Source organism: Copidosoma floridanum, unplaced genomic scaffold (assembly GCF_036245765.1).
Source record: "Copidosoma floridanum isolate Cflo_tuat_1 unplaced genomic scaffold, Cflo_Japanese_pri ptg000001l, whole genome shotgun sequence".
Taxonomy (NCBI): Eukaryota; Metazoa; Arthropoda; class Insecta; order Hymenoptera; family Encyrtidae; genus Copidosoma; species Copidosoma floridanum.
Window position 1 is genome coordinate 3,683,258 of NW_028321878.1, and position 21,701 is coordinate 3,704,958.

At 35.3% G+C, this 21,701-nt stretch overlaps 1 protein-coding gene across 1 annotated transcript; it reads right to left on the reverse strand.

Annotated features, from left to right (window-relative positions):
- Nucleotides 1–126: 126 nt before the first annotated feature.
- Nucleotides 127–21,468, reverse strand: LOC149375996 (uncharacterized). The gene is made up of 15 exons (XM_089588850.1): nt 21,363–21,468; nt 12,361–12,738; nt 11,929–12,271; nt 11,590–11,855; nt 9,829–11,515; nt 8,880–9,746; nt 8,580–8,752; nt 8,289–8,479; nt 8,004–8,214; nt 3,843–7,914; nt 1,960–2,011; nt 1,835–1,899; nt 476–1,759; nt 339–390; nt 127–274 (listed from the first exon to the last, which is right to left on the reverse strand). The coding sequence occupies exons 1-15, from the start codon at nt 21,390–21,392 to the stop codon at nt 127–129; spliced, it is 9,819 nt and encodes a 3,272-aa protein (XP_089444976.1). The 5' UTR covers nt 21,393–21,468.
- Between the last annotated feature and the right edge of the window lie 233 nt (nt 21,469–21,701).

Here is a 21,701-nt window from a genome sequence, read left to right on the forward strand (position 1 = left end):
GATGATGTATTAATCAATTATTTACAAAAGTATATTACAATCTGCTTTCTCGTTTGGAAAAAAATAAAAAAAAACGAAAAACGACAAAATATCAACAGATTAAATGAAAAACATTTAATTGACACATTATTGTTCTTTGTTTTTCGCTTTTTTAGGCATTATAAAACAGCTTCGCGGTTGAATTTTGGCCCAAAGTTTTTTTACATTGCCAGTATCAACTACCTCCAAGTTACTCGTTGTTTCAACCCCATCGATGCGAATGGGCGTTAGAAATCTGTAAAATTCATATGAATTTTACACATCGAACATTCTTTTTTTTTTTACTTGAAGGAACTTAATTCTGTAATCCAGTCGGATGTGCAAATTTGAAAGTGGTCGTTTGACAAACATCTGGAAATAAAAGTTTCATTTACTCAAAATTCGATTCTTATTCACTTTGAATGTTGCGGTAAATATATCTTTTTTGATCACAAACCTTCAGAAATAACCGGAACATCTTCAACTGTTTCGGGTAACGAAAATCCATAGTCTTTACTTTCAGTATGCTCGAGTTGATCACGTACTTTCTTAGCTTCATTACCAGTAACAGAAAAAGCATATTTTCTCTTTCTTGTTTGTTTCATGGATATTGGCTCTTCGGGGATGACTTCCTTGATGATCGTTTTAGTGAGTAAACTGCGTATTACACGCCTACCTTCAGGCACACTCACGATTGAATCGACGCTAGTCGCTCTGCGACCTCGACCTGTCGTATTCCTTTTTTCCGCTTTACTCTTTGACTTTACAGTTCTTGTGTCAATTAAAATTTTTTCGATGTCTCCCGGTTCTGACTGGACAGAGCACTTACGCCTGCGAATTGTGGGCTCTGAACTGGAAGGTCTCGTAGTCTGGATTGCTCGTATAATTTCTGCCCTGGCTGGTGGGTTACTCAAGTTGATGATATTGTTACTGGTTTCCTTTGCCAGTGACGAGGCTCGCGTCTTCCTCAAACATCGTTTATTATCTTCTTTCGCTGTGGGTGTAGCCTGATCATTTTCCTGGACTACCGCACCTGCTCTTTTTTTTCTAGTGGTGGTTGATTGTTGTTCATTTTTCGATACGGTCCTGGCTCTGGTTGGTCTTATTTTTGACAATCCTTTTTTATCATTGTCTACGGACTCAGCTATTCTACTTCGAGTGTGAGACATTGGCAGATCATCGTTGGCAGGTACCGATTCAGTAGATGTGATTTGTTCGTCATCCTTGGATATCCATCCGGCCTTTGAGCGTTTGTCAGCAACTATCGAAGTATTTTTTTTAAATTTAGATGCTCTCGACGACCGCACTGTAAATACTTGTTGTTCTTCAGCCATTTCGTCAGTTTTCAAATCAACATTTTCTTTAGCAACAGATGCAGCTCTAGTTTTCCTAGTGGGTTTCACTGTAGGGGCTACATCCTTGGTAGAAGATCCAGCTCTCCTCGTGCGTATTGTTGTAGTTGATTTTGATGACTCTGATAATTCAATTACTTTTTTGGGTCGTCCTCGAGTTCGTTTTGTAAGAGTGGATTTGCTAAAATACTCTTCCTTACAATCATCCATCGGCTCTATAAGTGGGTTGTTTGGTAAAGCCAACATGTTGCTATCTTCCTCAGGTTCTTCGACATCAGATGATGATGAGACTTTTTCGATGAATATGTTTGGAACATCGGATGTTTTTTTTACATGTTCCGATATTTTTTCCATTTCCTCTGGCAATGACGTACTTTGGTTTATTCGGTCTGTAAATATTGAAGGCATTATAAAATAGGTTTGAGGTTGCCGTGAAGTTGTTCCCACGGGGTTTTCTACATTACCAGTATGATCTAGTTCCAAGACACTCATTATCTCATCCCCATCGAAGCGCATTGGCGTTAGAAATCTGAAAAATTCATACAAATTTAATACATTGAAATTTTTTTTTTTACTTGAAGGAACTTACTTCTGTAATCCAGTTGGATGTGCAAATTTGAAAGTGGTCGTTTGACAAACATCTGAAAATAAAATTTGCGTTCATTCTCTCAAAATTCGATTTTCAGTTACTTAAGCTAGTTGTTTCCTAAATCAAAAGTATTTAAAAAGGTACGAAATTTTCAGCAAAACTAATCTAAGCGTCGAGAAATATGTATAAAAAATTTGAGACCGATTAACCACGTCGTTATTACAATATCCTCGTCAAAAAATCACTCTTTTAATATTAGAGCAATGGTACAAACACTACATAGTCTCATTATTTAAAAAATTGTAACTTACCGCCTATTTATAAATAATTGAAAAACTACTGAAAACTATCTTAGGCAGTAAAGAAACACAAACATTTTTTTGAGAATTTTTTACCACATAGTTTTAAAGTAATAGTAATCAAAATAGTGCTCTTCGTTTGATTTTGGAAGATACACTGTAAAAAAAGTCTTGTGTATATGTACCACATTGTTCATAAAATTACAGTCGAAATAGTCAAAATACCAACTAAAGAGTAGTAGATACCAACCATTGCAATTGTACTACGTTGTACGTAGGTCTTTTTATTCCCAACGCCCGTCATAGTAACTTTACTAAGTTCATCATAATAAATTTACTACTTGTATTGTTCAGTTTTATAAATCTCGTAGTAACATTACCATGTTGACTGTAAAGTTTATGTAGGATTTTATATTTACGAAACGATTATTTACAACTTCAATACAGAAAATAAACATGCATAAATTATTTCTTTATATTCGTCTAAAAATTCATTAATAGAAATAACAGTCGTGTTCACACTATTTGTTGTTTGAGTATTAAGTATCTTGCAAAAGTAAAATACTCCATCATGGCAGGCATTATAATTACTGTAGTAAATTTACTATTCTTATTGTTAATATATCAAGTCCAGAGTAGGTCTTTTTATTTTCAATGTCCGTCGCAGTATTTATAATATTGATAGTTTTTACAGTATAACCAAGAGTATCACGTAAGGAGCAACACCACATTGTCACATGAGCACAAGTTACAAATAGGTAGATGCATATGTTTATGTACCTACGTACGGAGAGGTATTCACATTTCTCTCTGATATTTTAAATTCGTCATGTTAACCCATAAGTGCCGCATTTAGCATATTTCAGTAGAACTAAAACCTGACACTATTTTGAAGTTTAGAATTAAGTGGTGCCAGGGAAATCGTAATCACAATCGTGCCAAGCAGACGACATGCAGAAAATAAACAATCAGTAAATTTACACCGAAGAAGCAATATTTTTATTGCAGTGTACCGAATACCGAAATGCTCGTATACATTTTTCACATTATGTTTAGCTTTTTTCCCCCATTTTGGTGCTATGTCAGTGGAAATTGCATTATCAATCGATAACTTCTCGTGACTATGTTGGTAAAGATGTCATAGGAAATTTTTCTTATTGTTTGCTTTCATTTTAATAACCTCTAAATGTACTTTGTTAAATATACAAGTTCACCTATTACATATACTTACACTTGCTCAGCCTTACACTACATGTACAATCCAATCGTTTATCATTTTTCCTCTGAGTTATGGCGATATCAAGTTCATAGGGGGTAACGAACAAGCCTCCCATATCAATAAAACCAATTAAATAAGTCATGTGTATTATTTTACCGAGCTACATTTAAACTGATACCTGTCATGTTTTAGATCTACCAAAAATGCGCTAGATGCGCCATTTGTGGGTTAACATAACGAAAACAAACACGGGATGATAGTTGAACATAACCTAATTATTGTATATTTATACATACGATTAACCTATACATTGGGAAACAACTACCTTAAATGTTACGGTAAATATGTCTTTTTTGATCACAAACCTTCAGAGATAACCGGAACATCTTCAACTGTTTTGGGTAACGAAAATCTATAGTCTTTACTATCAGTATGCTCGAGTTTATCACGTACTTTCTTAGCTTCATTACCAGTAACAGAAGAATCATATTTTCTCTTTCTTGTTTGTTTCATGGATATTGGCTCTTCGGGGATGACTTCCTTGATGATCGTTTTAGTGAGTAAACTGCGTATTACACGCCTACCTTCAGGCACACTCACGATTGAATCGACGCTAGTCGCTCTGCGACCTCGACCTGTCGTATTCCTTTTTTCCGCTTTACTCTTTGACTTTACAGTTCTTGTGTCAATTAAAATTTTTTCGATGTCTCCCGGTTCTGACTGGACAGAGCACTTACGCCTGCGAATTGTGGGCTCTGAACTGGAAGGTCTCGTAGTCTGGATTGCTCGTATAATTTCTGCCCTGGCTGGTGGGTTACTCAAGTTGATGATATTGTTACTGGTTTCCTTTGCCAGTGACGAGGCTCGCGTCTTCCTCAAACATCGTTTATTATCTTCTTTCGCTGTGGGTGTAGCCTGATCATTTTCCTGGACTACGGCACCTGCTCTTTTTTTTCTAGTGGTGGTTGATTCTTGTTCATTTTTCGATACGGTCCTGGCTCTGGTTGGTCTTATTTTTGACAATCCTTTTTTATCATTGTCTACGGACTCAGCTATTCTACTTCGAGTGTGAGACATTGGCAGATCATCGTTGGCAGGTACCAATTCAGTAGATGTGATTTGTTCGTCATCCTTGGATATCCATCCGGCCTTTGAGCGTTTGTCAGCAACTATCGAAGTATTTTTTTTTAATTTAGATGCTCTCGACGACCGCACTGTAGATACTTGTTGTTCTTCAGCCATTTCGTCAGTTTTCAAATCAACATTTTCTTTAGCAACAGATGCAGCTCTAGTTTTCCTAGTGGGTTTCACTGTAGGGGCTACATCCTTGGTAGAAGATCCAGCTCTCCTCGTGCGTATTGTTGTAGTTGATTTTGATGACTCTGATAATTTAATTACTTTTTTGGGTCGTCCTCGAGTTCGTTTTGTAAGAGTGGATTTGCTAAAATACTCTTCCTTACAATCATCCATCGGCTCTATAAGTGGGTTGTTTGGTAAAGCCAACATGTTGCTATCTTCCTCAGGTTCTTCGACATCAGACGATGATGAGACTTTTTCGATGAATACATTTGGAACATCGGATGTTTTTTTTACATGTTCCGATATTTTTTCCATTTCCTCTGGCAATAATGTACTTTGTTTTTTTCGGTCTGTAATACTTTCGGACTTTTCCTCCCAAGCCTTAGAATCAAAGCTTGTTGAGATGCTCCTAATTGGAGGTCGAGGAGACGCTTTTTTCGGTGGTTCCAAAATGGCCTGATGTGTTCTACTTACATTAGATTCGGGTAACATCTCTAGTTCCTCCGATACGAATTTATATAAGTTATTTCTTAATGGGTTTGCATATTTTTCTTCAATGCTTTGGTGCTGTCCGGATTCTTCTATCCTTGATCTCGATCGTACGTTTTCGGCTTGTATCGTTCCTTCGCCAGAAGTATTAGAATTCAAAAAACTCAGGACAAGATCATCTTTTCGTGCTACTCCAGTTTCTGGCATCATTTCTACAATAAACTGGGACTCACTTTCTTGCCCATCTTTCGACTCATCGTCGGTTATTTCGTATTCTTGAAAGCCAGCGATACCCTGGCTATTAATAAAAGTTGGTTTTGGGAGACTATAACCAATACTGTCGTTTATTTTAACTGGAACGGATGTTTTTTTTGCATGTTCCAATATTTTTTCCATTTCCTCTAGCAATGATGTACTTTGTTTTTTTCTGTCTGTAATATTTTCGGACTTTTCCTCCCAAGCCTTAGAATCAAAGCTTGTTGAGATGCTCCTAATTGGAGGTCGAGGAGACGCTTTTTTCGGTGGTTCCAAAATGGCCTGATGTGTTCTACTTACATTAGATTCGGTTGACATCTCTAGTTCCTCCGATACGAATTTATATAAGTAATTTCTTAATGGGTTTGCATATTCTTCTTCAATGCTTAGGTGCTGTCCGGATTCTTCTATCCTTGATCTCGATCGTACGTTTTCGGCTTGTATCGTTCCTTCGCCAGAAGTATTAGAATTCAAAAAACTCAGGACAAGATCATCTTTTCGTGCTACTCCAGTTTCTGGCATCATTTCTACAATAAACTGGGACTCACTTTCTTGCCCATCTTTCGACTCATCGTCGGTTATTTCGTATTCTTGAAAGCCAGCGATACCCTGGCTATTAATAAAAGTTGGTTTTGGGAGACTATAACCAATACTGTCGTTTATTTTAACTGGAACGGATGTTTTTTTTGCATGTTCCAATATTTTTTCCATTTCCTCTAGCAATGATGTACTTTGTTTTTTTCTGTCTGTAATATTTTCGGACTTTTCCTCCCAAGCCTTAGAATCAAAGCTTGTTGAGATGCTCCTAATTGGAGGTCGAGGAGACGCTTTTTTCGGTGGTTCCAAAATGGCCTGATGTGTTCTACTTACATTAGATTCGGTTGACATCTCTAGTTCCTCCGATACGAATTTATATAAGTAATTTCTTAATGGGTTTGCATATTCTTCTTCAATGCTTAGGTGCTGTCCGGATTCTTCTATCCTTGATCTCGATCGTACGTTTTCGGCTTGTATCGTTCCTTCGCCAGAAGTATTAGAATTCAAAAAACTCAGGATAAGATCATCTTTTCGTGCTACTCCAGTTTCTGGCATCATTTCTACAATAAACTGGGACTCACTTTCTTGCCCATCTTTCGACTCATCGTCGGTTATTTCGTATTCTTGAAAGCCAGCGATACCCTGGCTATTAATAAAAGTTGGTTTTGGGAGACTATAACCAATACTGTCGTTCATTTTAACTGGAACGGATGTTTTTTTTGCATGTTCCAATATTTTTTCCATTTCCTCTAGCAATGATGTACTTTGTTTTTTTCGGTCTGTAATACTTTCGGACTTTTCCTCCCAAGCCTTAGAATCAAAGCTTGTTGAGATGCTCCTAATTGGAGGTCGAGGAGACGCTTTTTTCGGTGGTTCCAAAATGGCCTGATGTGTTCTACTTACATTAGATTCGGTTGACATCTCTAGTTCCTCCGATACGAATTTATATAAGTAATTTCTTAATGGGTTTGCATATTCTTCTTCAATGCTTAGGTGCTGTCCGGATTCTTCTATCCTTGATCTCGATCGTACGTTTTCGGCTTGTATCGTTCCTTCGCCAGAAGTATTAGAATTCAAAAAACTCAGGACAAGATCATCTTTTCGTGCTACTCCAGTTTCTGGCATCATTTCTACAATAAACTGGGACTCACTTTCTTGCCCATCTTTCGACTCATCGTCGGTTATTTCGTATTCTTGAAAGCCAGCGATACCCTGGCTATTAATAAAAGTTGGTTTTGGGTGACTAAAACCAATACTGTCGTTCACTTTAACTGGACTCAAATTTTCAGTTAAGCACATTTCATTAAAAGAATGATCTGTTTGTTGTTCTTCGCTGTGGATTATCACCAGGCTATCTCTCAGCTGAGCGCGATTGTCTTTATTTTCATCTTTCTCAGTGAAGGAACTTGAAAAACTGTAAAACGATTCTTCATCAAAATTCTCTTCGCTGTCATCCAGCTCTTTTTCCAAATTTTCTAGCTGCTGATTGTCTTTGTGTGCATCCGTATTGAAGAATGTATTTGAAGAACTCAGTTTTTCATAGTCCTCCTGTAGACCACCCTCTACATTATAATCTTCTTGATATTTTTCTTCTTCTTCTTGATCCATATCTAAAAAACATTCTTCATCAAACTCATTTTCAGTAAACTTCGTGTTAACTTGTGTATCTTCTTGAGAGTGTTCTACTGATTTTTCACTTTCACTTTTATCATGTTCAACATTGTGCAACGTAGATAGTATTTTTAATTGTGAAGTTTCCATGCTCGTATCAGAAGAAAGAATTGAAGATGTATAAAAAGATTTGGATTTACGAGTTAGTGAAGCGGGCGACATTTTTATATCCACTTTAGAAGTTTCCTACAAAAAAAAAAAAAAAAAAAAAAAAAAAAAAAAATTAGTAATTGAAAGTTATTGTCTGGATTGAGATTGCAAGTATGTTAAGGTACCTGTTCACACACGTTTGTGGTTGATTCGCTACACAAATCACTTTTGTTGGACGATTCTTCACTACATTCACGAGAGTGATTACTATTACTCATTTGTAAACTTGGTCCCGGCTGAGATTCAGCGAAGTCGACCATACTCGAGTCCGTTAAAATTGTTTTGTCTCTAAATGACTTTTTAGTCAACTTTGGAATACAGCAAGTTTCTTCTAGCCTGAAAATTTTTTATATACTCCGTAAAAATGAGTTTATTTTATATAGATGTTTATATAGTTGTTAATAACTTACTGGGATTCTTCACTAATACTTTGAATATCACCCATAGTTTCCTCTTTGTTACGATTTTCATCATTAGCAAATGAGTTCGAATCATCACTTTCGCTCAATCTGTCCATGTTAAAATGGATTCGTCGTAATGACTTAAAACCACTAGCTACCAAATGTTTTTTTGGGGTATCTGCTTCATCGTTCACATTATCCTTTAATTAATTTATAAGTTAATTTATTGAATCATTTTATATACATATGCGGCCTTATAAATCCTTTTACATATTTTTTGACCTTATACATTTAGCTCACCTCAGTAAAATCGTAACTAGGCGCACGAGACTTGCACTGAATTCTGAGGATTGATTGCGGCGTTTGAGTATCCAAGTTGTTTATTTTTTCATTCTCTTTCCGTTGCACAAGTGGTGTGCTACATATTTTAGTCATGCTAAGCCTACAGTCAGATGATCCCGATTGATCCAAATCTAAAACAAGCAATTGAACGAATACATTAAAATTATAATAAAACGAGGTTCACAAATATATATATATATATATATATATATATATATATATATGTGTGTATGTGTGTGTGTAGATAAAGTATACAACCATTCAATGTTGAGTCCCTGGATTGGTTGTTAAGTTTTCGCCGCTTTTTGACTATTTCATCATCAGGCTCAATTACCATTTTTAAAGCCGTCTTTCTCGTGAAGATCTTCCGTTTTGGGTATACAACATAATGTGTATCACTCTTGTTATTTATTTGAGTAACAAATTTTGGTTGAGCATTTATTGTTGCGCATGGCGCAGTTAGAAAAGGCGTATAATTTAATGGTCCAAGCCCATCTCGATCGGGCTTGCGACACGTCTCAAGTGTCTTTTCTACTGCCAAGTTGTAAACATCACCATCAATGTCCCAAGATTGAGACATTGGTTTATGGTGAAATCTACGTGACTCATTGTTGTTACTTATAATGGGATATGGTGAAAATCGTCGTCCCTTGGCCGATTTCGAGGTATTTTTTCTCCAGCTGTTTGCAAAACGTTTTGAGATTTCGGGTACATTTTTGTGAACCAAATTTAGTAAATTCCAAGCGGTTGAGTTAAAGTTTATTTCCTCATCAATTGATTGATGTGGGTTAAAGTTTTTTTTTACAGAAAAAATGTGGCTGGCTTCTACGTGGCGGTTCGTCAGCAAGTAGTGGATCAATCTAGTTTTGTCATTATAATTTTCTTTGAGATAATTGTCAAAGGCTTTCTCTTCTTCCGGGTTTAAGGGAAGTTGCAAAATTTTTCTGAGCTTTCCATGTTTTTCACATGAGCGGAAGAAACTCGTGAGTAACGGTCCGCAATCCGATGGCGGTCGTGCATGGAATGCTAACAGTAGATGACCCTGTTCCACCGCCAGATCGATCATTATGCGCCGATGATCGGACGATATCACTGGTGGTTTAATAATGAGCAGATAATTTAGAGCTGTTAAAAAAGAAATGATGAAAAAAAATTAATTGACAGTTTGCGAATGTATGTTACATATTTTTAAAATTTGAAAACGTACCTAATTTGTGTTGATTGTTTTTTAAAAGTGAATTTATAGCGAGTTCATGCTGCCAGTCTTCGATGTCATTGCTGGAAACAATTTGGCTTGTCATGATGTTGAAAAAGCCATCGTAATCCTCGTGATCGAGAAGCCAAAAAGCTCGGATGAGTTCAATAATACTAGGACTCAACTTAAAAGCTGCGGGATACTTCATAAGTTGATCGACTGCTGAATTTGAGTCTTTGAGAATCATGCACAGGTCCATGAGCAAGTAGAAGATGATGCAGTGTTTAGTGTACGTTTCAGGTAATTGACCATCTTTATCCTCCTCTTCGTCACTTTTTTCTTCACAATAGCAGTCAGTTAAAAAACTCCTAAGCAAAGATTGCAGCGATGGAGGAGGATAAAGACCATCTTGATTAGGACACTCACTCTCTGACTCTTCTTTCCATTGCACTTTGAGTGGTGAACAATTTCTGGCAATCAATTGATCAATGAATAAAACATCATTTTCCTTATTGTCCTTCGTACAAGCGTCTCGTCTTTTTTTCTTGTAAGACTCTACAAGCTTATTTCTTGGATACTGAATTTTCGTAAGCGCTGAAATTTGCACGTCATCGCTTTCGTCGATGTTTTGCATTTCCGGCAACAGACCGACATCATAAAACCACAACACAACTTGAAAATAGGCTGCTATTTTTTTAAGGGCCCTTTTATGTTTAGTTAAATCGATTTCAGTATTGGGTAATTTTGATATAACGGTCTTCAAACATTCGAGTTGCTGAACACAGTTATGTAACGTTTTCAACTCAGACTCGTCCATATTGACACCCGACTGATCAAACAACGGCTTGCACAAACTATCGGCCATCAACTTGATTTCAGATCCACGTTGGATACTCCACCTCAGAAACTTTAAGTATAGATACTCTGCACTGCCATCTGACCACTCTATGGCACAGCGCAGTAAGAAATTGGCACACCGTTGATCTAGGCATAACGACAGCAGCATTTCTCGAGCTACTTTTTGTTCTACTTTTACACTATAATCTGGGATGACATAATCAAAAGGTATAAGGCCTGCAAGGAGACACCTGCGGTAGATTTCATTAGGCATGATTAGTACAATTGGTCCAGCTGTGGTGATCTCTCGTAGTAGCTCTGACTGCACCCCTCGGGTGAGCCAGAACACTAAATTTTTCTCCGATAAATCGATCCACTCCAAACTCAAAGAATTGGGGCAAAAAAGTTCCTCTGGGGAGTGTGGAACTTTTTTTGCAAACTCTTGCAACGTCTTTGGCTTGAACGAACAACAAAGTATTTCGTCTCGTGAATGGTTCTCTAGTCGTGCTTTGTAACAAGCCAAAATATTGTTGGGATTTCGGCATCCAGCAACTGTAGATGGCATTTGTTCTTCGTACCATCGATTCAAATCAAAAAGTAGGGATCTCTTTCGAGTCCCGATGAGTAATAGAGACTCCTCGCCTCGGCGGGACCGTAAATCCGACGCGTCGCGATTGACTCGTTCAATTATAACGAGACTGTGAACTTTTTCTTTTTTTTCTAATTCGATCTCAAATTTTAGAATTGGGTCTGGCTTCAAATTAAAATATAAAGTGGGGTTTTCACCAAATTCATCGTTTATCTTGTTTTCAAACATTAACATGTACATGCGTAGCACTGTTACTGAATCTGGTGTACTACCCTAAAAACATGTATTTTAAAATTGATTTGTGAATATCGAGTTACATAATTGAAGGAGAAAAAAAAGATGTTTACCTGATAAGCGGCCCATAAAAAACAAAAGGGCTTGGGGTCGTCGGTGGGTTCAAGAAGTACTGCATGAGTGATAAATGCGTACTTATCCAAAATTGGACTCACCCATGTGAGAAATCCATTAAACTCCCAGATCATAATACGACCTAAGCAACCACTGATCAAACAGCCAATTTTGGAAGAGCACTGCAAGACAGTGCATAGTTTTTCGTTGAACAGTGCAGTAGCCTCAAATTCTTTTCTGTTGAACTTCATATAATGTTCAGTTTCTAAAATCACAACATTTCATTTTGTCAATCACCAATACAGTTATGTGCGAGAAAAATAGTTAGAAAAATTTACCTTCACTTATCAAATTGTATGCTGAAAAGAATAATTCTACTTCATTACTTGTTGAAGGTTCTAGCTCATTACTTTCTGAAGGTTCTACTTCATTACTTTTTGGAGGTTGTACTGCAGGTGAAGAATTAACAAATTCTAAACAGGCTACAATAGGCTTATCACTGTAAGATGACTTAGACCATGAATCTCTATTAAGATCAACTATCAAGTGCTGGAAGTTTCTGAGTGATACAAAGATTAATCCACTATTTTCTGGTAAAACTAAGTCTCGATTTTCTTCATTAAAATTTTCCCAGTCGGCCCCACCGTACATCACACACGCCTGTTCAACACCAGCTGGTACCTTTAAAAATAATTAGTATCTCATTAAAGCTAAAACCATCTACTATGAGATAAAACTAGTACATGGCACTAAAAACAAATAATACTCACTAGAATAGTACATAAAATTTTGGAAATGCAACAATCAAAAACACACAATTGCCCAACGGAATCTTGAATTCTAATAGCATTGCTATCAAGCCCCACAAGAAGTAAGGGCAAACTTCCTGGACGAGCAGGAAAAGCTGACACAGTGGTTATCTTATATGTGAAGGTCCATGATGTTACGTACTCACCAGACGTGACATTCACTACAAATAAACTTTTGTCGCAGCTTATCCAGGCATAGCTGCAGTCGCTGTTTAAAAAGCCACCTGATCTTTGTTCGGAGCGTGGCTCATTCCAGGAGTTGTTTTGTACAGTCTCATCCGGAACTTGAAAATCCGACGACTCCCATAAAGGTAGCTTAAGGCTTATAGTTTTGCGAATCTACGAGAAAGGTTGAATGATATTAAGGACCTACTCGGGCTCAGGTTTACTATCTGGCCGTACGATTTTTAACTTTATAAAGGTTTCAAGTAAAAGAGAGAAGTTGTGTTGTATCAGCATTCCCTATAAGGCTTGAAGTGAGGAAATATTTACATAATTGCAAAATAAATAAATTAGTTAATCAATTTTCGGATGCAACGTTGTGTATTTGTAACTCCACCTATAAACACACTTATAATACATTTGGAATTCCACTTGGAATTGCTTATGGGGTTTTGGTTTGATGCGTATGGTAACAACAAAACAATAGAGAAAGTTTAAAAGAAGTCGAGGACCTTTACAGAGAAATCCATAAAAATTAATATTTAGTTAGAAAGAAAACTTCAGAAAAAAAGAAATTTTACAGTACATATAAAATATGCGAAAAATTAAATAAAGGCACTCGATTTCACTCTCGAATCAAATTGTTGGTTTAAATCAAAAGAAATTTCAGCTGACGATGAAAAAGAGGAAAAGAATAAAATTAATTTAATAAACAACTCTCAGTTAGAAGTCGAATTAAACGATGCGCAGCTCAAAAAAACTTGTAGTTCCACCATTGATTAACATCAAATTACTTATAAACAATTCAGTAGAAGTAATCGGGATTTATGATTAAGGATCAAATGTATCCTTAATAAATTATAAATTGATAAAATTAAAAAACGAAAATGATAAACTTAAAACAGAAAAAGCTAATTTGATGGCGATTAATGGTGCAACGAAAGCGAATGGAATGATAAATATAAGAGTAAAAATTTATTATATAGAAAAGTCAATTTGATATGTTCGTAGTAGAAAGTGAGGAAATCAAGTTTGATGTCTTAATCGGATTAAATATGATGAAAGAATTTAAATTAATCCAAAATGAAAATTTACAAATATTATGAAAGAAGGAAAAAGAAAAAAATTCTGAATGTATTTATACTAAAAAAATAAATTTTAATAAAAACATAGACACAAATAAGTTTGAAATCTTACTACATGCTCTAAACTTCCATCAAAAAACTAAAATTTATGAATTCACAAGATAAATATAAATCAATTTTTGCAAAAGATAAATATGATGTTGGCTCAGTTAAAGAACACGAAGCTCGCATAGAGTTATTACTGTAGATAAATATTGCAGTAAAAGTCCTTATATAGGTGCACGATTGAAGATAAAAAGGAAATAAAAAAACAAATCTCAATGTTATTAAAATACTAGTTAATAGGAGAATCTTAATCCTTTTGCTGCCTCAGTAACTTTAGCATTTAAACAGACGATGGAAAAAAATCTAGATTATGTATGGACTTTCGAGAACTAAATAAAATAGTTATACCTCAATCGCAAGCATTCCCATTGATTCAAGATCTAATAATAAAAACAAGAGACTGCAAATGTTTCTCCATGTTAGATTCCCTCTAGAGTTTTCCCTGGCTTGCTGTTGTAGCAAAATCTTCTCTGGTAACCCCAGGGCGGTTGGAAGAGTGGCCATGAAACCCCAAATGCTAGAAGCAGATTGTGCTCTAGCTAAACACGTCTCCTGGTATGTCACCAGAGACGTTAGCATTTATTAGATCGGGATAGAGTTCAACGTAAGTCACTTGTCCATTAGAGAACAGCGTTTTCGGATAGCCGGGATACCTAGCTGCACGACCCCCAGCTCGGAAAAGTTCCTATGTAACCCCGGCTGTTTTTTGGGGCGGGTTTTTCTATGGAATTTTCCTTCAGAGCAATTCCAGAGTTTTTTCCTTGCCCCACAGGTTTTCGGGCCTAAGTGAATGCAAAACAGTGATAAGAGGTAGGGATTAGCGGATCCGATGCACCAGGCAGGGATCGCCGGCCTAACCGACGAGGAGTGGTCCCTGAAACATGAGACTTCTCCGGGGATGCTAAATAACCTGGATCCGATGCTTCGGCAGAGGTCGCCGGCTTCACCGGTGAGGAGTGAATGTCCTGAAATATGGAGTCCTCCCCGGGGAAAGGCTACACAGTGGCGAGTAGACCCGATGCAACGTTGGTGCAAAGAGTGTCAGATTAACTGGCAAGGTGTCTCACCGAAGATACTCACACTGTGCCCATGGATTAGGTGTAACATCAGTAAAAGGGTTGGAAAATGGGTGCGGCAATACATCCCTACACATAGGTGGTGAGCGGGTAGCCCCGGCGACTTGGCCTAAGAACTATCGAGGTAAACTGGGTAAAAAAAAAATAAAATAAGGTGTAAGATAAATGAAAAACAAGGAAAGCAGCCATGGACAACCATAGCACATGAATGCGTAAAGAAATGCAATTAAACAGAACATACAGTTACCGGTTTTGCACCAGTGTTACTTTTCGAAGGTAAAACTATCACGATCCTACCGAAAAAACTAAGAGAAGAAAAAACACTAACAGAATTACAAGCAAGGCATACTATTAACATACGTAGTTGAAAAATCTGTTACAGTCGAAGAAGCCTGACATGATTACAATGACCTAAATAGCAGAAACAAGAGATCAAGATTCTCCGATTTCCCTGGACTAGAGGAGGGGGAGACAATATGCAAGATCTTATCAAAGCAACTGATGAACTTCACAGCAAAAGTGCTCCAACGCTTCGAATACTCCTAAAAAGATATTGACACGCCCAAAGAAAAGCAGCTCACCCACCAGGCCTCCTTTTACAACTTCTCGAAAGCTAACCCAATTAAAACAACAACATAAAGACGCCCTTATTTGCCCAAATGGACAATCAAAATTCACGTCCACAACATTTCCCACCTAAAACCTCACTCCTAATACACAGCATCACAGCTCGACTTTAGCTCACAAAAACTCCTCTACAAATGGCAAACTTCTGCGGTATCACTGCCAATGACGTCTTACTACCCATAGAGAATAACGTCGACTTTTTATCTCCAAACACAAACCTTATCCAAGTATCCATTATCGAGGGGCACTTAAAATAAATTTAAAATAATTAAAATTAAAATAAATAAATTGTTTGTAATAACATTCTTATTATTATAAATTAAAATAATGATAAAAGTATATAGAAGAGGTTAGGGGTAATGGGCACTGCATGCATACCACCTTGCATGAGCGTATGCAACAGCCCTGGTATACACACAATCCATGCAGTCTGATAGCATGACATGCACTTTCCACACCATGCTTGCAGTGTGCGCTCAGAAATTACGACAGGTGGACATCACGGTGCTTTCACGTGTGTTCCAGGCCGTGCTCCACAGTCGCGGTCGTGCTATCACAATGCTATCGGGGTGAGTATATATACTTTATAGAATAAGTATTGGGTCATGGACAAAATTTTCACAGACAGAATTTCCGCCAATATTTCCAAGTACAAAATACCGTTATCAGTCGATAAATGTATCAAGCTAACTATACTCGAGAAGTCATAAATTTTAATGCTGAACTTTTTAGATGTTTACAAAACAAAATGAAAGCTTTTTTAATTTTTTCTTTTTAGTTCCTTAGCTAGATCGTTTGGTATAAGAATTATAAAGAAAATGGAGGTATGCATTTATTTTTTAAATCATGGTATTAAAATAAGAGCAGCAAATGAGATATCATGGTATTTGCAATACTGTATCATATCATATGATGTTTGAAAAAAACTGTCATTTTCTAAAGTATTTAATTTAAATAATATTTAGTTTATTGAACATTAAAACTATATAGCATATGATATTTTACGCAAAAAGTCCCATGTACATTAGTGTACACACATGTTTATCCGTTGTTATGACAAACAACTTGAAAAAAATAATTTAAAATTCTTAATGTTTAAGTTAAAAAATCTCAACTAGGGCGTGAAAGTATTGCATCTATCAATTCGTATTTATCAATTTTTGTTTAATGACCCATATACATTTGCATAGACAGACACACAGACACATATTGATTTATTTGTTTAATTATTTATAAATCTAATACTTCATAGGCTCGATGGATTAGACAAATACTTTGCTTATGAAAATGTTCATATAACTATGCAGCGAGCCCAACATAAAGTGAAACATACATCTATTTGCAAGCGCTACGATTCAATTAAAGAATTCGGCAAGCAGATGCAGGAAAATCCATCGCTCTTAAAGTTTATTGATAAAAAAGGCAATAAAACTTCCCTCTCTGCAGAGTTGTTAAACTCTTCATCTCATGGATACCACGTTATTCTCTATGACAAGGATTTTTTGAATAAGTTTAATGAAGAAAATAGTATATTTGTAGACGCTACATTTAAGACGAGTCCAAATATTAATGGAGTGCACCAAATTTTAACCATTATGAGCAAGAAATATAATTCGGTAAAGAAGCTATTTTTTATCACCATATTTTATTATGTTAATTCTTGAGGTGAATTATTACCTTTATGAAAGTTGAGCAGCTATTGCACCTAAATTAAAATTCATGGTAAAGTATTACTCAACGGATCTACTATTTGAATTTCAAAGCATGTTGCCGACCAAAGTCGAAAAAATGCATTCAAATTTTAAATTCTAGAGTTAGTCTTATAAGGCATTTTTATTATTTCACCCAAATTTTTAGCTTTTTTTGGCTAAAAGTCGAGCCATATGTTACAAAAAAACTAGGAGCAGGTTGTTTGATTAATCTTTTTTCTAAGAAAGTCCGAAACTCGGGGCTAACCTCAGTACGTAAACAAGCGGATTCGTATCTATGTAGGTATATATATTGAGCCTGCTACTCAATATTTTCAAGTGTGATAGTCTATAATGTCACACAAATGGATAGGACAAGCATGATGAGCCACCTTAAATCTATATAATTATCTATGGACGCGTTCGCAAATCGTATGTATATATTTGTATTGAAAGATTTACGTTGAAAAAAAAATTCTGTTAGAAAAGATTTATTGCTCTCACAGGGCAGAGCAATCTTCCAATCATATTTTATTTTAAAATTTCTGTTACCTCACCCAAAAATGGCTCTTCTCTCTTTACTACCGAAAATGCATTATTGTTCAATTATTCAACATAAGAATCTGTTGAAAAAATTACCGAATGGGTTTAAAGTTGTCTAGTTTCACATTATGAATAAATATTATTAATACTCTTTTTTTCATAATGTTGAATATTAAGTTAACATAGTAATTTATAATAAAAAAAAATTAAATCTTCAGCTCCAATAGAACCGGAATTATGAATTTTTGAAAATTAGTCTTCAAGTTAAAAACTCGCTTTCATCGAATTTTCGACCGCTTATATTATCTAAAATACGTAAAAAAAAAAAAACCTCGAACTTTTATGTTTTTTGCTAAAAGTAGAGTCTGGAAAAAAAAATTCAGCCAATTCTGAGATGTGTTGTTCAAAAAGTGCTCGGTTTTTAAAAGAATGACCCATTTACGTACATCAGCGTTGGTATTCTGATACCGTCTGTCATTTATAACCATGAAGCCAATTTTTACGTCTTTCTCGGCAAATATCTTTGGAAAGTGCCCCATTACAGGCTTGCTAACATAGAGAAAGAAACTTAGTAGGTTAAAAAATATGACCATACATTTATAAAGCGCAAAAATGTAGTATATATATCGTTCGATTTTTGGAAAAATCACGCATTCTGACTAACGACATCATGAGCCTTGTGAAAAATAATTAGATTTATAATATCAAAAAACATTGAAAAATGCCAAGTTAAAAAAGAAATTAAAAAATAATCACACAATGCCTAATAGCATCCGTGTAACAACGATATCCTCACACATAAAAAAAAAAAAAAAAAAAATTTTAATCATCAATCATAATTAAATAATTTATATACATTATTTATGTTTTGAATGTATACCATTTCTCTTGCACTCACGCATTAACAAATGTTATAATTGGTTGGAAAAAAGCTCTAAGCCATTCGAAACTTGTTGATGCTGTTTTTAACCATTCATAACTAGATCGGTAGTAGAAGTTGTAAGCAAATAAAAAATTGACAAAACTCATAACTTATCATTTTTACAGTTTTAAGTGTTAAATTGCATAGATACATTAAATTCCTAAATCTTTTTAATATTCGTAATTAATTTTTAATTATTAATAAGTTTTTAACTCTTTAATGTTTAAACTGCCAAGTAATATATTATTATAAATAAGTTTTAACCTACCAATAATGTCCAGTGTAATAAATATTGTAAAAAAAAATCGATTACGTCTTATATAATTTTAAAATTTTTTAATTCCTGATCACTATTTTTCATGAATTTTACATATATGCAAGTTAAACTATTGAAATTTAGCATATTTTTATTTTAGGCTGTAATACGAAAAGCTAACTCAAAAAAACATAGGATATATTTGAGACAAAATAATAAGGAGAACAATAATATTGGCTATGAAATTATGAAGAAAATTTTGTTAATACCACTTTTTCCAGCTGATAAAGCTGAAAAAGCATTTAAAATAATAAGAAAACTTTTAAAAAAAAGTTTTAAGAATGATCAGAAGAAATTAGCCAAATGGAAAAGATTTTGAGATGTTTACTTTCGAAATGAATGGATGGTTAAAGTTACTCCGGAAGTATTTAGCATATTTAATATGGTAGATAGAACCAATAATAAACTTGAATCCTATCACAAGATTTTGAATTCGAAGTTGAGAACCAAACCAAGTACAGATATATTCATAGGTGAGTATGTGTCTACAAGATAGTTCTATTGATATAATTATCGTTCAGATATAAATAAAACAAACAAACAAGTAAATTTTAACTGGAAAATAATTTAGTGTATACAAGTGTTTAAGGACAGTCCGGAAAAAATTTAAGTTCTTTCCTTGTCGACTGTCTGTCAATCCTTTCGTTCCTAAAAAAATTAGTAGGATAAATTATTTATTGTAAGTGCAATAAGTTATCCATAGAACGGTATGGTTAAACGAGTAAAACTATTGTGAACTAATCGGAAATATTAAAGCGATATGTGGTGATATTTGTATAATCAACTTTTATCAATGCAATTAATTGACGAAAGAAGAAGTATCATGCATTTTTTTTTTTAAATAAATATGAGGCCTGACTTAAGTGAGATTAATCATGACTTCGAAATAAAAGACAACTATTCGTCGTTCGTTTAACATCTGATTATAAACCTTTCTCATCTAACTTTAAATCAATCTTAACAAGTCTGAGTCAGAATTAACCTCCGAGTTGCGTCGGAAACCCACCACTGTCCAGTGCAGCGGTGCTTTATACCAAATGGATCCAATATGTATCCAAAACTGAGAACACAATCATCCATTTCCTTTAACATCTTTCTATTCGATGTTACTATAAACACATATATAGATGTAACGGGTATATGCGTTTCACGTATTCATGTGATGTCATCATCCAGTACTTTATACCAAATGGACCCATTATGGATCCAAAATTGCGAACACAACCATCCATTTCCTTTAACATCTTTCTATTCGATGTCAGTGTAAGCACATGTATATATATATAAAAACACATGGTATTAGCCACGATGTAAAAATACAAGGTGCGGCCCGCGCGGCGTTGCGCATCCATTTTGATTGATCAATGCTTCCACCATGATGTAAGAATATAAGGTGTGGCGTTCCAAAGTCTCATTTTCGTGCCGTTCTGCGCCTTTCAACACGACGCCATATTGGAGGGAGATGTGACTACTACAGCGGCGAAGAGCCTGTACAATGAAACGAAGCCGCTAAAGTTGAAACTAAAACTTATCCCATGCACGCATCTCACCTCGAATTGAGATATATATATTTATATATTTGTACATATATACGTAAACTGATCATCGTTTACCTGTTTGTTCAGTTTTTTATGTGCAAATATTGCCAAATTGGGTGTTTGGTCACTGAAACAACTGGATTGAAAATATTGAAATAAAAAATATATATTGTTTCAGGAGTTTCTTGATGTTAATACGCTTTATATTTTAAAAGCTATTGAAATTCGCAGACAGACATGGCGGTGCGAATCAAAATGGATGTGCAACGCCACACATTATATTTCTTACATCATGGCTTCCACCGCGCCGCCATGTCTGTCTGCGGATTTCAAAAGTTTTTAAAATATAAAACATATATTAGCATCAAGAAACTCGTGAAACAATGTATATTTTTTGCTTCAATACTTTCATTCCAGTTATTATAGTGACCAAACACCCAATTCGGCAATATTTGCACATAAAAAACTGAACAAACAGGTAAACGATGATCAGTTTACGTATATATGTACAAATATATAAATATATATATCTCAATTCGAGGTGAGATGCATGGGATAAGTTTTAGTTTCAACTTAAGCGGCTTCGTTTCATTGTACAGGCTCTTCACCGCTGTAGTATATAGCCACGTCTCCCTCAAATATGGCGTCGCAATGGAAGGCGCAGAACGGCACGAAAATGAGACGTCGGAACGCCGCATCGCGTATTTTTACATCATGGTATTAGCTAGTAGCTACAGCTACATAAAGTTGCGTTCGAAAATTAATCTATTTTGCAATATGTAAATATTTCTTTACCTCAAAACTGATAGAAAATGCTTCTTTCTTTTACTTCTCAAATTAAAAATCATGCGGCCGGTTTTTTCCGGAATATGCTCGAACATTTGAATGGAAGTCGACTTACCTCGCAGCTGGTTTCTATAAGTTGATTCATTTCTATACCACAAAAAAACCTTATAACTTGTCAATGTCAATATTTTTAAACAAGTTTCGAGGGTACAAACGTTGCTTCCCGCGAAAATTAAATAGGGCTAATTTGAAATAAGCGACGGAAATACAGTTACACAAACGTGTTTTGCAAATGTTATTGAAAAATTTTACGTGTTAATAAAAAAAAAGGCAAATTTACTAGTTGATAAAAAAACAGTTCTAAACTTTGATCACGACTCAACAATTACGATTTACTGCCACGTAGAATCACACTGCTAACGAACGTTATACTTAAGCTGATGAAAACTGAATG